The sequence below is a fragment of the Dysidea avara genome, chromosome 1 (assembly GCF_963678975.1).
Source record: "Dysidea avara chromosome 1, odDysAvar1.4, whole genome shotgun sequence".
Lineage (NCBI taxonomy): Eukaryota > Metazoa > Porifera > Demospongiae > Dictyoceratida > Dysideidae > Dysidea > Dysidea avara.
Genome location: NC_089272.1, coordinates 45,382,290 through 45,397,170, shown reverse-complemented (window position 1 = coordinate 45,397,170; position 14,881 = coordinate 45,382,290). Strand labels below are relative to the sequence as shown.

Sequence of the window (14,881 nt, the reverse complement as noted above, 5' to 3'; positions counted from 1 at the left end):
CTCATGCTCTGCTAATAATTTCCAGTTTATGGATAAATTATAGTGGCTGAAGCACAAACTTACTTGCATATCACAGAAAAGATCAATATACTCTAATAGAACAGTCAGCTATGTGATTGTTCTATTAGAGTTACTGACTGTTCTATTAGAGTATATCGATCTTTCTGTGATAGCTATTTTTATAAGCAAGAATTCGTGCTGTTACAAAAATATTCTACCTATTATACTAGCATTATGCTCAATGCTTTCAGGCACCTATTATGCTCATAATTATGCCAGCATAATCGGCGGGTCCCTAATTATAAGTAACAAAAGTTATCCCATATAATAAACATACAATATACATATTATGGTCATGCATAATATGTGTACATATATCTAATCTATATCCAAATAGTGGGCTGGTGGGTGGGAACTTTTGTTTTTCTAGGCCATTCAATTTTTGACTATGCGGTACATCACATGACCCAAACCTGTTAAACCAGTTTGCAGACTGCATAATGCTTGAAACTATTTCAGCATTTCTGTGCACTTAGTTCATAGCGCACACACCCTAAGGTCATAGTGTGTGCTTAGATCACAGCAATTATAATGCAAGTTCTTATATTCCTACATCTGCAGCATGCATGTTAACTTCAATGCAATAAATTGCATAATTTACATCACAAAGGGTTCACTTTAGCAATATGACACTACTCATTCACATATCAATTAATACCTAACAAACTTTTCTGTATGTAAGGGTATGAGGAATAGACCAATTGCTGTATTTAATTTTTCATGTGGGTGAATTTTATCAAAAATCTCAAACACAAATTATAACATGTACGTAGCTACGTATGCAAATAGGTACATAACAGTAGATACTGTTTCATAACTGCATGTCACAAAATGTATTAAATAAAAAGAGTCTTTAATGGCCTATGACAACATACTACCTTAATTGTTTAACAATCTAGCAGTTACAGTAGCTACAGCACATTTGAGCAGTTATTCAGCTTTAGTTAGCACTTTTTATTATAAGCTATTCGCAGTTTCTTCAGCAATGTTGTTGGATTTCTACAATGCCAAATAGCATTTCCAACCCCATCTTTCAAAAATTTCTTGACTGCTTTAGTACAGGGTTGCAAACAATCAGATGTTTCATTCAGTATCTCTTTACAGGACTTTCTAACTTTTCTATACCGTCTTTTACATTTCCGTGTGCATACTGTGTCCAGATAATCACAATCCATTGCATCACATGCTATATTGCAAACAAAATTAACATGCATACATTACAAAATATACCTGAGTCAAATATTCCCAAAATTTTGCCAAAAATGCTTTCAGGAGTTTTCCAAAATTTTTGCCTATTATGCTCTTCAGTGTTCCCATTATACTGGCATTATGTTCCTAGAGTAGCAAAATTTCTTACAATTATCTTGGAACATGTTTATCAGTGAATGCTCTATTAGAGTATTTCACTAAACGTGACTGTTCTATTAGAGAGTATCTATCCAAGGAGCTATAGTACAGTACATTTGAGTGTTCTATTGCAGTTTAGTTTCCACTGACTGTTCTATTATTAAGGAGTATCACTCTATTTTCATGGAATTAAGCTCCATAGTTTGAAATATCCACCTAATATGCTAGCATCATGCTGGCATAGCACTCCATCCTATTATGCTTTTATTATGCTGGCATATTTGATGTAGACCTAGTCACAAATTACTGTATTCGTACACATAAAAAATGACTGGAAATCATTTCCATAGCAAAAATTGTCCTGCTTCATAAAGTTCTGCAGGATTCCTAAAGCCACTTCTTGGCCTAAAGTGGCATCTAAATCAAGCCCATAGTCTTAGCCATTATTGAGTTATCCTTATCTGAAGACATCAGGCATGTACTGTATCAGTAGAAGATTCTGTTAAATGATAATCTAATCCAAAACAGCCAAGCTGTAAAAAAAGAGTGTGGCCCCCAAAAAGGCTATGGTGAAAAAAGATGTGAAATCCAAGGTGGCGGCCAAGAAATGGCTGTGATGGTAGGTTAATGGTAAAAATTTTAATAGCAACAATTCAAGTGAATTTTGGTGTCGCTTGGTCTTGGCACAAAATTCACCTGAATTGTCGTTATTAAAATTTTTACCATTAACTTACCATCACAGCCATTTCTTGGCCACCACCTTGGATTTCACATCTTTTTTCACCATAGCCTTTTTGGGGGCCGCACTCTTTTTTTACAGCTTGGCTGTTTTGGATTAGATTTCACTTCTTTTTGTATTTGTATACCCCAAAGCCGGCTTATGGCCGGCTTTGAGGTTTTTTTAACTAATCTTTTTTTTCTTTTCTACAGGAATAAGAAAAGATGAAGTAGATGAATACTTTAAATATTTCTGATTTTATCAATAAATGTACAAATTATATATATATATATAATACATATATTAAATTCTACATAGTACATGGTTTCTTTGCAACTGAACATTCTACAAGGTGAATCCTTCTAGCTGATCTCTCTACAGGGTGAACTGTTTGTAACTGAACTATCTACAAGGTAACTTCTTTCTTCTAGCTGATCTCTTTACAGGATGATTTGTTTGTAGCTGAACTCCCTACAAGGTAACTTCTTCTAAGTATAGCTGATGTCTCTACAGGGTCACTAGTTAGTAGCGATCTCTCTACAAGGTGACTTTTTCTAGCTGATCTTTCTACAAGGTAATTTGTTTGTAGCTAAACTCTCTACATGATGGTTTCTTTGTAGCTGAACTCTGTACAGGGTAACTTCTTCTAGCTGATCCCTCTACAGGACGATTTGTTTGTAGCTGAACTCTCCACATAGTGGTTTCTTTGTAGCTGAACTCTCTACATGGTGGTTTCTTTGTAAGTGAACTCCCTACAAGGTGATTTCTTCTAGCTGATCTCTCTACAGGGAGATTTGTTTGTAGCTGAACTCTCTACAGGTGATTTGTTTACAGGTGATTTGTTTGCAGCTGAACTCTCTACATGATGGTTTCTTTGTAGCTGAACTCTCTACAAGGTAACTTCTTCTAGCTGATCTCTCTACAGGACGATTTGTTTGTAGCTGAACTCTCTACATGATGGTTTCTTTGTAGCTGATCTCTCTACAAGGTTATTTCTTCTATAGCTGATCTTTCTAAAGGGTGATTTGTTTGTAGCTGAACTCTCTACATAATGGTTTCTTTGTAGCTGAACTCTCTACAAGGTGACTTCTTCTAGCTGATCTCTCTACTGGGCAATTTGTTTGTAGCTGACTCTCACATGATTGTTTCTTTGAAGCTGAACTCTCTACAAGGTGATTTCTTCTAGCTGATCTTTCTACAGGATGATTTGTTTGTAGCTGAACTCTCTACAAGGAAACTTCTTCTAGCTGATCTCTCTACAGGGAGATTTGTTTGTAGCTGAACTCTCTACAGGTGATTTGCTTGCAGCTGAATTCTCTACATGGTGGTTTCTTTGTAGCTGAACTCTCTACAAGGTAACTTCTTCTAGCTGATCTCTCTACAGGGCGATTTTTTTGTAGCTGAGCTCTCTACATGGTGGTTTCTTTGTAGCTGAACTCTACAAGGTGATTTCTTCTTGCTGAACTATCTTTTTCCGTAGTTGAACTCCCTACAAGGTAACTTCTTCTAGCTGATCTCTCTACAGGGTAAATTGTTTGTAGCTGAACTCTCCACAGGGTGATTTGTTTGTAGCTGATCTCTATACAGGTTACTTGTTTCAAACTGATCTCTTGAATTCTGCTCAGGGTGACTGCTCTATTAGGATGACTGCTCTATTAGAGTATCTCGATCTCGCACTTGCTACACCAGGTTGGATGTCGTGTTACAACTCCGTGGCTTTAAGTATGATTCTTCTACACCATTGAAGAGCCTTTCTAAGATGATTACTCCATCTGTACAGCGAATTTCAAAGCATTACCCCAAGCGGTTTATCTGGTAGGCGTGGCAAGTAATCGTTTTTTATTAGCTAATCTCGGTTGCGTAATTGTTACACATTGTTGGCTTTTTCGTTGTATCTTCCTGGTTTTTAGCTCGATTTCTTTCAAACCACAAAAGGTTTGAGGTTCAATAGTTAACCTATTCACCCACCGATTTTCAGCTTCTTCCCATACGCGGTTTACCCTGTAGGCGTGACAACATATTGATGTTATTTTTCGTGAATAATCGCTCATAACTCTTTGTCTGTTTTTGGTATTCCAGCCAAAGTTGGTACCGAGATGCACCTTTATACTTCCCTTCTGTGTGCCAAATGTCAAGGAAATCGGATAAGGCGTTCGCGTTTTATAGCAGTTTTTGTAAGTGTGCGAAAAGAGGAAGAAAAATAAGAAGAAAAAAAACAAAGAAACTAAGCCAATTTTTGAAGTCGCATATCTCGGGAACGCCTGACGCGATTTCGCTCAAAGTTGGAATGTGGAGTACTGAAGTTGGAGGGAGTGTCCACAGCAAAAATCGTCTTGTTTCATCAAGGCAGCACAGAGCTACGGAGGTGCGAAAATTGCGTTTTCTTTCTTCCTGTCAATATACTCACGGGTGTTGCGCGCCGGCTTCTTGGGCCACACGACACACTACCGTGTGTCTTGATAATAATTCTGTAGCAATTTATTGGAGCTTTGGTCATTCTAAAGACACTTTCGGCATGATTCTATTTAACCAACAAGTACACAGAAAAATTTGGAATTTTCAACTAGAGTAGGGACCATAGCACATCGATAAAAAGTACTGAAACAAGCTGGAGTAGTGCACGATATTAAATCACAGTAAAACAATAAGAAGTGTTATATCCCTACTGTGCAAGTTAACAAACAAGTACACAGAGAAATTTGGAATTTTCAACTAGAGTAGAGACAATAGCACATCCATAAAAAGTACTGAAACAAGCTGTAGTAGTGCACAATATAATTAAATCGCGGTAAAACAATAGGAAGTGTTATGTTCCTACTGTGCATTTCCATTATGGCATCTTGAGCACAGTAGGGATATAATACTTCTTATTGTTTTACTGTGATTTAATATTGTGCACTACTCCAGCTTGTTTCAGTACTTTTTTGATGTGCTATGGTCCCTACTCTAGTTGAAAATTCCAAATTTCTGTGTACTTTTTTGAAAATACTATTATGACTGTGGTGAACCCACGCATACCGCATCTAAATTTGCACCGCTTGCCCCAGCTATATCAATTATTGTCTGAAGAGTGAAGTATCCATTACACTTCATTGTCAGCTATGTTCAACCTGTTACACAGCATTTCAAATCAAGAACTGTTTGAAAAGCACCTCTACAATCCACGCATACTGAAAGAAAGAAATGGAGCTGTACGCCCCAGTTATATCAATTATCATCTGAAAAGTGAAGCACCCATTACGCTTCATTGTCGGCTATGTTCAACCCATTACACAGAAGTAAGAATCAAGAACTGTTTGAAAAGCACCTCTGCAATCAAAACAGCCACTATTAAAATACAGACGATTTCCATTATGAAAGGAAGCCATCATGTACTTTTCGTTGTCAGCAAAGATGAATGGGACACAAAGGAGGACAATGGTAAGTCCATGAAGAATGCATTATATGTACTGCGGTATGCCAAAGGCACCTTTCAGGCCGAAGCGACATCAAACACTGAAAAAATCAAGCCCGTAGCCATAGCCATTATTGAGTTATACTTGCCTGAAGGCATCAGGCAGTCAGTCATTCAGTAGAAAATACCGTAGCAACTTGTTGAAAACATTTTGGGTTGATCTAATAGATTATTTGGGCTTAGTTTTACCTAACCAATACTGCCTCATCATCGTTTGAGAAAATTGAGGCTATTTTTTGGGTGATTTTATTTTGTGGGCCACGCCAACTCTTTTGTGGTCCCTACTATACACTACTATCATAGTGCATGATACTGCCAAGGTACAGTATAGTGAGGCATTGAGCCTGGTTCTTGGTCAATACTTTTTTTGTGAGAAAGTGTACCCTGATATGAAGTGCTATTGTACTATATGAAACTTGCTTTTAAACATCCATATTCCTGGTATCCCTACATTGCTTGTTTGAGCAATATTAATGATACTAGAAGTTAGTGATCCAGGAATGGTGTCAGAATTAATACCATCACCAGCATTAATTCCTGCTAGAGCTTCAGTTCCATAAAATCCACGATCTCCACCAGATCTATCACCAGTAGTCCATTGTATCTCCCCATCAGCATATAGGAATATTGCAAATGATTGAACTCTACTAGTAGCTAGTACACACTGGAATGTGTTGATCTAAAGAAGAATTGATAATGAAAATGATTGTGTACCACTCATACTGTGCAATCAAGCACACACGTAACATGTAATTCTAACTAGACTACAGTACTTTATACTGTATATCTGTATTCTCAAAAGTTTAAACACTGAGTCTTAAATGAAGGTATTAATTTGCAGAAAAAGGCTTCCTACATGTCATCTAATGAATAGGGACCCGCCGATTATGCTGGCATAATTTTGAGCATAATAGGTACCTAAAAGCATTGAGCATAATGCCAGCATAATAGGTTAAATATTTGTACGTAAATTCTTGCTGGAAAAATGACAATTGCAAAATAAGATCGATATATTCTAATAGAGCAGTCAGTAACTCTAATAGAACAATCATCAAACTGACTGTTCTATTAGAGTATATCGATCTTTTCTCTTACATGCAGGCATGCAGCAAGAATTTATTATTTGTGTTCCAGCCACTCATTTTTTTCTTTCTATACAGTGTTAAACTAGTAACAAAGCATATGAACTAAGGCATGAACATTGAGCATAATCGAGCATAATAGGTAAATATTGACCATTAATTTAAGCATAATAGGTGAATTTTTGAGCAGTGCAGCATAGCATAATAGGTAAAATTATGAGCATAATCGGCGGGTCCCTACTAATGAAACCAGTGATTTGTCACAGCGTCCATTAAAACATTGAACAGACCGGACCGGACCAGAATTTTATCGTTGAGGAGAATGTATCTAACCAAAATAAATTTAGGTGCGCTTACAAGGGATACAGGGTGTAGACTTTGCTCTTCATTTGCACTGAGGATACAATTCTCCACTGATCACCAGAGTGACTGATGGTGATTTCGAAACAAATATATACATTTGTGAAGCGGAAATGTAGTGTATTACATGGACTCGATACTTTCACTGCAGCTAACAACGGCAGTGAGATACCAGCTAGCTAAGACTGGTCGCAGATAATATACCTGGACTGATCTACATACCATACACAAGGAAATATGGATGTAAGAAAAAATTGACTAATCAAACCAATTCTTCAAATTCGTAAAATTTTTCTTACGTTTAAATTTCCTTGTGTACAGTATGTACTGTAGATCAGTCCAGGTATATTATCTGTGACCAGTCTTAGCTAGCTTGCATCTTGCCGCCATTGTTAGCTACAGTGAGAGTATCAAGTCTGTGTAATACACTACATTTCCGCTTTGCAAATGTGTATGTATGCGACTATGTTTGCTTCAAAATCACCATCAGTTAAGCTGGTGATCAGTGGAGAATCGTGCCAGTCCATGTCCTATATCCCTTGCAAGCACACTTTTCCTACTTTTTCAAACTTAATGAATAGTTCATAATTTTTAAGCAATTATTACACAGCCATGTAATTTTCAGCATTTTAATTGGCTGTAATGCAAATTACAGAATACAAAATTATCTCAGCAGTGAGATATGACCTGTTGTGTGATGAGGTGCCCACATGTCCTATTTTGCAGACTTGGTCTCATGGTATAAAGCACACTAAACAAAATCTATACCAGATTACTAGCTCCAGATGCTCTCTGAGAAAAAATTTTGCTGACTGTGTCTAGTTATAATTTCCAAGGCTTTGACCAAAACTATCATTTTCAATACTGAGATGTCTGCTAAGCATTAATTTTGTAGGATATAATTTGGCAGGGGTAAAGAGTATTGGACACCTAATGTCTACTATGGTATTCAAGCATATATGATTATGAATGTGATTGTGATGTGATTTGGGTTGAGGCCTGTACACCCATTAAATTACATAGTCATATATATACATAAATTAAATGCAAAAATTAACTATGCATGTACAGAATGTCATTCTGGAGGGAAGGAGCATGCCCTCAAAAAATATGAGATATAGAAGCCATGATATAGCATTATCTATTTTACTGCATGTGTCAAATATTAAAAGTACATTGATGCATTTACAATTAAAATATGACTGCACTAATAGGGTGGTTGACTGTTAGTTATTTCAATCCTTTGTGACAAATGTGGCTAAAGTGAATAAGAAGGGCTACCCCACCCCTCTTTCTACCACCTATGATAAACACTAATGATCTTACTTTGTCAGACTTCGTAAAGTGATAGCCAACTCTGTGCCATGTAGCAATTAGTAAATTTTGGATTGTAACATCTCCACACATAGGAAACGCTGCTCTTATTTCTCTGTTTGCTTTGAAAAGAAGACTAGGATCAGTGGTCTGACGATAATAAATATTTCCAGTTCGTCTGGTGTCAACATCAGCCCAGTATGGTGCAATTATCTCATCAGTTCCATTCAGTGGTAATGACGATGGAGTATGAACATTAAAAGGGCTGCCAAAACTGATTACTCCATTTTCATTGATCTGTGTAAATTCATTATAGTACACTATAATACTACATGTAGTAGGGATCATAACGGTTTTGGGTTTTTGTGCCAAAATATCACCAAAAAACCTGGCTCCGTTTTTTTCTTAACAACTTGGTGCAATACATCTATTCATACTAAAAGGAATGTGCTGTGAGTCTACATCAGCGTTGAAACCGGGTCGGGTCATCCGGGTCACATTTTCTCCGGGTCATCCGGGTCTGACCCGGTTTACAATTTATCCGGGTCTGACCCGGTTTACAATTTATCCGGGTCTGACCTAGATTGGATCACGTGAGAAACGAAATTGTTCGTTTGACGACGTGGAAACTTATAAACGCTATCGCGTAGCTCTTTCATGAGCCACGCCCACTTATCGCAATACCAACATACGCTCAGCCACGCTCATTTGTTAGTAAGTGTAGTATGTAGCACGAAATTGAGGGTATCTATGGTGAGGGGTAGCTATTGTCAGTAGGTGAAGACCTTTTTTTTTTGGTCTTCAACCTACAGCTAGGCTGAAGTTGCAATATTTACTCAACACGAATCGAACACTCAAAATGTAGACTCGTTCGCTCGCTCGAGACTAGCCGAAACACGTCTCAGCTTTAATTAATCCGGGTCACATCCGAGTCAAATCCGGGTCTGACCCGGATTGCTATTTGGGTCAGTGGGTCATCCGGGTCAGCAGTAGTGACCCGATTTCAACGTTGGTCTACATGTGCTGATGTTTGTAACTTTACTGCTATTTATAACTTACCAAATGTTATCACAGCCACTAAGTAGGGATGAGGTACAATCAAACCCAAAAAAAATTCCTACAGGGTAACCCAAACTCTTTCAACGTATTGCTATGAAAATTTACAAAATGTTCTATTAACTGTCTAACTCCTGCCAGACTGATGCCTCCAGCAAAGTATAGCTCAACTATGGTTAAAGCTACAGGTTTGATCTATTAAATGTTTTGGCTGAATACATGTCTTTTTCCAACAGCAGAAGTCACATTATACATGCATCATGATATGGGAAATTACTCCTTTGTGTCCTATCCTTTCTCCACTACCTCTGCATGGATGTTGATTTGCAATACTTCAGTGCAACAATTAACAGTAAATTTCTGTACTCAATGGATTAATTGCAGAGGTGCTTCTGGTACTGTTCTCTACTTTTAATTATAACAAAATATATCATACCTGGAAATGAAGCAGAATGGCTACCATGTCTTTCGGTTATTATAGATAATTGATAATAGGGGTGCATGCTCACCGGTACAGTATAATTTCTGTATTTACTTGATTTATTGCAGAAGTTCTTCTCACACTGCTTTTCATTTATAACACTGTGTAGCAAGTGGAACAAAAAACAAAGGGGAATGGTCACTTCACTTGATAGTTTAAATTATGTCTGATAATATTCTTTCCTTTGATGTGGCATGTGTGGATTCATCAGTCATAGCATTGTATAAAGTAAATTTACATTTGAGTAGGGATTAGTACTAGTAATAGCATGGGTAGCAGTGAAATTTGGGATAAATACCACGAGTGTTGTATTGGAAATGGGGATAAATTTTACTCAGCTTCGCCTCGTGAAATTTACCATTTCCAATACAACACTCACGGTATTTATCCCAAATTTCACTGCTATACCCATGCTATTCCCAGTCAATACCATACTCGCTGCATATATGCATGCTGTGCATTCGCGTTGCTATGTACGTAATTTGTCACTATGTACTAAACACGTGTCAACACTAATTGCTAACATAAATTCTAGCCAATGAAATTGCAATTACAACTGTTTCACTGCTACCAGTGAATTCATACTTAATTAAGTCTAGGATATTAATTTATGTATCTGTACACAATTTGTGTCCTCCTCGTGTGATACCAGTTGTTTAAATGAGGATGGATCATGGTGATGGATTAAGACATGGCTGGAGTTACCAAGGGCAGACCACAGTGATATCTGGGACAAACGAAGCCAAGTATTTCCACCATGTGTCGCACACAACCGTTATCTGACTCATCCGCTCAGTTACATTTTTAAGTATGAGATCGGCCCATATGTCAAAAAATTGTCAGATGGTGTCTTGGATACACTGCAAAATGAAATAAAATGTGTAGCATATAGCTGTGAAAGGTGGCAGTGCCTTCAAAGGAATACTCATGGATATGGCACATCATCATTGGTGTGCAGACACTGAATGGTAGCTACAATAGTACCGCATTGACACTTCACAGCAACAGGAGATAAAATTATTTATTGTTACTGGGTAGTACAAATGCATTGCAAACAAACAATGCAAATAGTATTACAACATGAAAACATATAGTCTACCTCTGTTAATAATCCACCTGAATGTGACGCATGTATAGGCAGCTGGCATGGTGACTTGGGATGGCTTACAGTGGCACTTGGCACTTGTCTGAATAAAGATCTGGGCACAAATGATCAGTAGAAAAGTTAGTAGTAGACCTGTGGATGGTCGCTCGTGGTCGCTAATCTTCTCCCGGCTTTTGGAATTATGGGTGTGGTGCTTTGTGTTATATAGAATTACATGTTCATTCAAGTCATCAGCACGAGCAGGCGTAATTATTATACATTTGTGCCTTTGTTCACCGGCGAGTTGAGCCCCGGTTAGTGCAAGTTCATAGGCCTTGTAGTTTACCAAACATTATTTATTTATTTATTTAATTCATTCATTATTATTTATGACATAATTTTAACCACATTTCGTATTATTCTTAGTACTTGGTTGTATAATTATTTTTCTTTTCTCACAGGGCTAGAGCAAAATGTGAATACTTTTTGGGGATAAAAACTACATAATTTTCCTTCCTATATCTTTCTTCATGTCCATTTAAATGCATAATTACAATGTTAACATCCACTTTCAAGCAAATTTGCTTCTTTTAGGTTCACTTTACCATTGATCTTCTGACTTAATCTCTGTAAGGGTAACCAACATGTTAATGTGTTGATAAGTATCCAATTTATTCATATTAACATGTTCATTTGGAAACCTTATCACCACCTACATTTTATTAACCACAGTACATTAAGAGCAGCAATGATGTGTACCACTGGGATTATTGCATAGATAATATAATATACCTCCAGACACCGGAGGTATATATTATCTATGATTATTGTGATCACCTAATTGAAGCCATACTACTGTTACCCACAGTATGCTATACGTTGCCCATAGCTGGATATACCAAGGCTGTGTAGTACAAAGTGTACGTACATTCAATAGTAAGGAAACAATACATTGGTGTTTGATAACACTGATAGTATTAACTACTGATAGTATTAGTATTATCTGTATACACACGATGACTGACTTGATAGTGAGTAATATCAAGCATCACCAGCACCTCTAATTATTATCGTGTTAGTTATCCATATTTATAAAATGTAAACAAACTAGTGTAAAAATAGTTTTAAAACTTAAAACATGGGAAAAGAGATAGCTGAAAAAAGTGAAGAAACAAGGGTTGCAAGCCAGCATGTTAGAGATCTCTATTTGGACTTAAATAAACATTTACACAGAAGCATTTTCAGTACGTATCTGCCCCTAATTTATGAAGAAACTAATGTTTTTCCTTAGTTTCTACCATATCCATTGAGTCCAAATAGAAATCTCTGTGTGCTTAACATGCTGGCTTGTTTGACTCTTGTTTCTTCACTTTTTTCAGCGATCTCTATTCCCATGTTTTAATTTTTTTAAATTATTTTTAAACTAGTAAAATAATAGAATCAATCATGTCCCTACCAATTTTTTCATAGCTATAGAGCAAGCCATCCACATCAAGTCTTTTACAGCACACTATACCACATCAAGTCTTTTACAGCACAACTATAAATAGATAGAATAGGACCTACTAGCTCCTAAAATAATGAATCAGTTTCAGGTTTTCCTTATTAGGTGATTAATGAGATCATCAATGCCTGTTTGTGCATGTCTGTAGCTATGCATAATATGCCTGCATATGCATGCACATTGTGTGATACATAATACATGCATGCACAAATGCACATACATGCATATACATGCAGATTGTGTGTAATTGCATGATGGAGCTTCAAGAAGTGGAAGGTTAGTGATCCATTCTTCTATGGTCTTTAACTAAGTTGTGTGGTATACAGGTAGCTGTTGGAGTGTCTTAGGGAAAGTAACCAAAACTTATCCAATCTACTAGGATCCAGAGTTTCCATGCTGAGGTGATGGCCTCAGTGAAAACTTCCACATGATGAATTGCATTTCATATGCCATAAAAAATTGTATTAGTACTTATGGGTATTGCTCAAAACATCACATTGAGTGATACTTAAGGAAGCACAAGATAGAGACATGTGATGTTTTTCCAAGTCCTAAAAAACTGCAGGGACACCACAGTCTCAATTTTATACAAGAGTGCCTATTCTGTGGTCAGGAATGCACAGCATGAGTACATTATGCTTTTAAAATTACCTATTATTCTTTCTGGCAATTCTTTTTTTATTCACCTATTATTCCCAAAAGTATTCCCAAATATTCCTGGAGTAATTCCTGGAATTGTAAAAGTCAAATGAATATTCTTCTGCAGCTGAAAATATAATCACTTGCAAGCATAAAAACTATACCCAAACATCGAGATACTCTAATAGAGCAGTCACAACTAAACTTGTCTGACTGCTTTATTAGGGTAAGTGACTGCTCTATTAGAGTATCTCGATCTTTTTGCCCAATTTTGTGCTAGCAATGATTGTGCATGTTCCTTTACAAATTTTTCTGTGATACTACAGGAAAAATGTGTGAATTCTAATTAATTATTCTGGAAGATCACTCTATTATTCTGGAATTATTCCTGATTCTTTTTACCACCTATTATTCCATAAATTATTCCGACATAATGTACGCATTCCTAGAGCCACTCTCCCAAAAAATTCTATTATAATTGATGGTAGGAAGTATATGTAGAGCAACAGATGATGGAAAGACAACATTCAAAGAAGCAATTCTTACGGTGTGCACATGAAAGAAAATGATGCCTGCATGGGGAAGAGAAGTAGCATTCAGAGCAAATTCAGCAGTTAGTGATTTGTATGCAGAAATCACAGAGACTGCATAGCTAATTTTCAGTGTTGGGCTGCTACTTTTAAAAAGTAATATATTACTTAATACTCATTTCTACCACTGCGATGAAATGTGTTACAGTTATATCTAATCAAAAACAGCCAAGCTGTAAAAAAAGGTGCGGCCCCCAAAAAGGCCATGGTGAAAAAAGATGTGAAATCCAAGGTGGCGGCCAAGAAATGGCTGTGATGGTAGGTTAATGGTTACATTTTAATAACAACAATTCAGGTGAATTTGGTGCCAAGACCAAGCGGCACAAAATTCACCTGAATTGCCGTTATTAAAATGTAACCATTAACCTACCATCACAGCCATTTCTTGGCCGCCACCTTGGATTTTACATCTTTTTTCACCATGGCCTTTTTGGGGGCCGCACCTTTTTTTACAGCTTGGCTGTTTTTGATTAGATATCACTTCTTTTTGTATTTGTATACTGCAAAGCCGGCCTATGGCTGGCTTTGGGGCTTTTTTAACCCATGTGTTTTTTTCTTTACTACAGGAAGAAGAAAAGAACTTAAAGAAGAATTTTAGTACTTCAATTATTTTTGATTTTATTAGTAATTATACAAATTATATACATATATTTATTACATGCTCATTATTCCCCACAGGATGTTTTTTGCAGCTGATCTCTCTACTGGGTGACTTGAAATGTAGCTGAACTATATACAGGATGGTTTCTTTGTAGCTGAACTCTCTGTAACAGGTGATTTGTTTGCAGCTAAACTCTCTACATGGTGGTGTCTTTATAGCCGAACTCTCTACATGATGGTTTCTTTGTAGCTGAACTCTCTATAAGGTGACTTCGTCTAGCTGAACTCTCTACAGGGTGATTTTTTTGTAGCTGAACTCTCTGCAGGGTGATTTGTTTGCAGCTGAACTCTCTACATGATTGTTTCTTTGTAGCTGAACTCTCTACAAGGTGACTTCGTCCAGTTGATCTCTCTACGGGGTGATTTGTTTCTAGCTGAACTCTCTACAGGTGAATTGTTTGCAGCTAAACTCTCTACATGGTGGTTTCTTTGTAGCTGAACTCTCTACAAGGTAACTTCTTCTCTACAGGGTGATTTGTTGTAGTTGAATTCTCTACTAGGTGGTTTGTATGAGGCTGAACTCTCTACATGG

The 14,881-nt window shown here is 36.9% G+C and overlaps 1 protein-coding gene across 1 annotated transcript in view; it reads right to left on the bottom strand.

Annotated features, from left to right (window-relative positions):
• Positions 1-769: 769 nt before the first annotated feature.
• The window catches only part of LOC136265708 (uncharacterized), an 83,173-nt gene continuing 69,061 nt past the window's right edge, over positions 770-14,881 (bottom strand). Inside the window, exons 15-17 of the mRNA XM_066060613.1 lie at positions 8,348-8,632; positions 6,000-6,258; positions 770-1,246 (exon numbers count right to left, since the gene is read on the bottom strand). Coding sequence (XP_065916685.1) covers positions 1,005-1,246; positions 6,000-6,258; positions 8,348-8,632 — 786 coding nt within the window. The 3' untranslated portion in view covers positions 770-1,004. The remainder of the gene's footprint in view (positions 1,247-5,999; positions 6,259-8,347; positions 8,633-14,881) is intronic.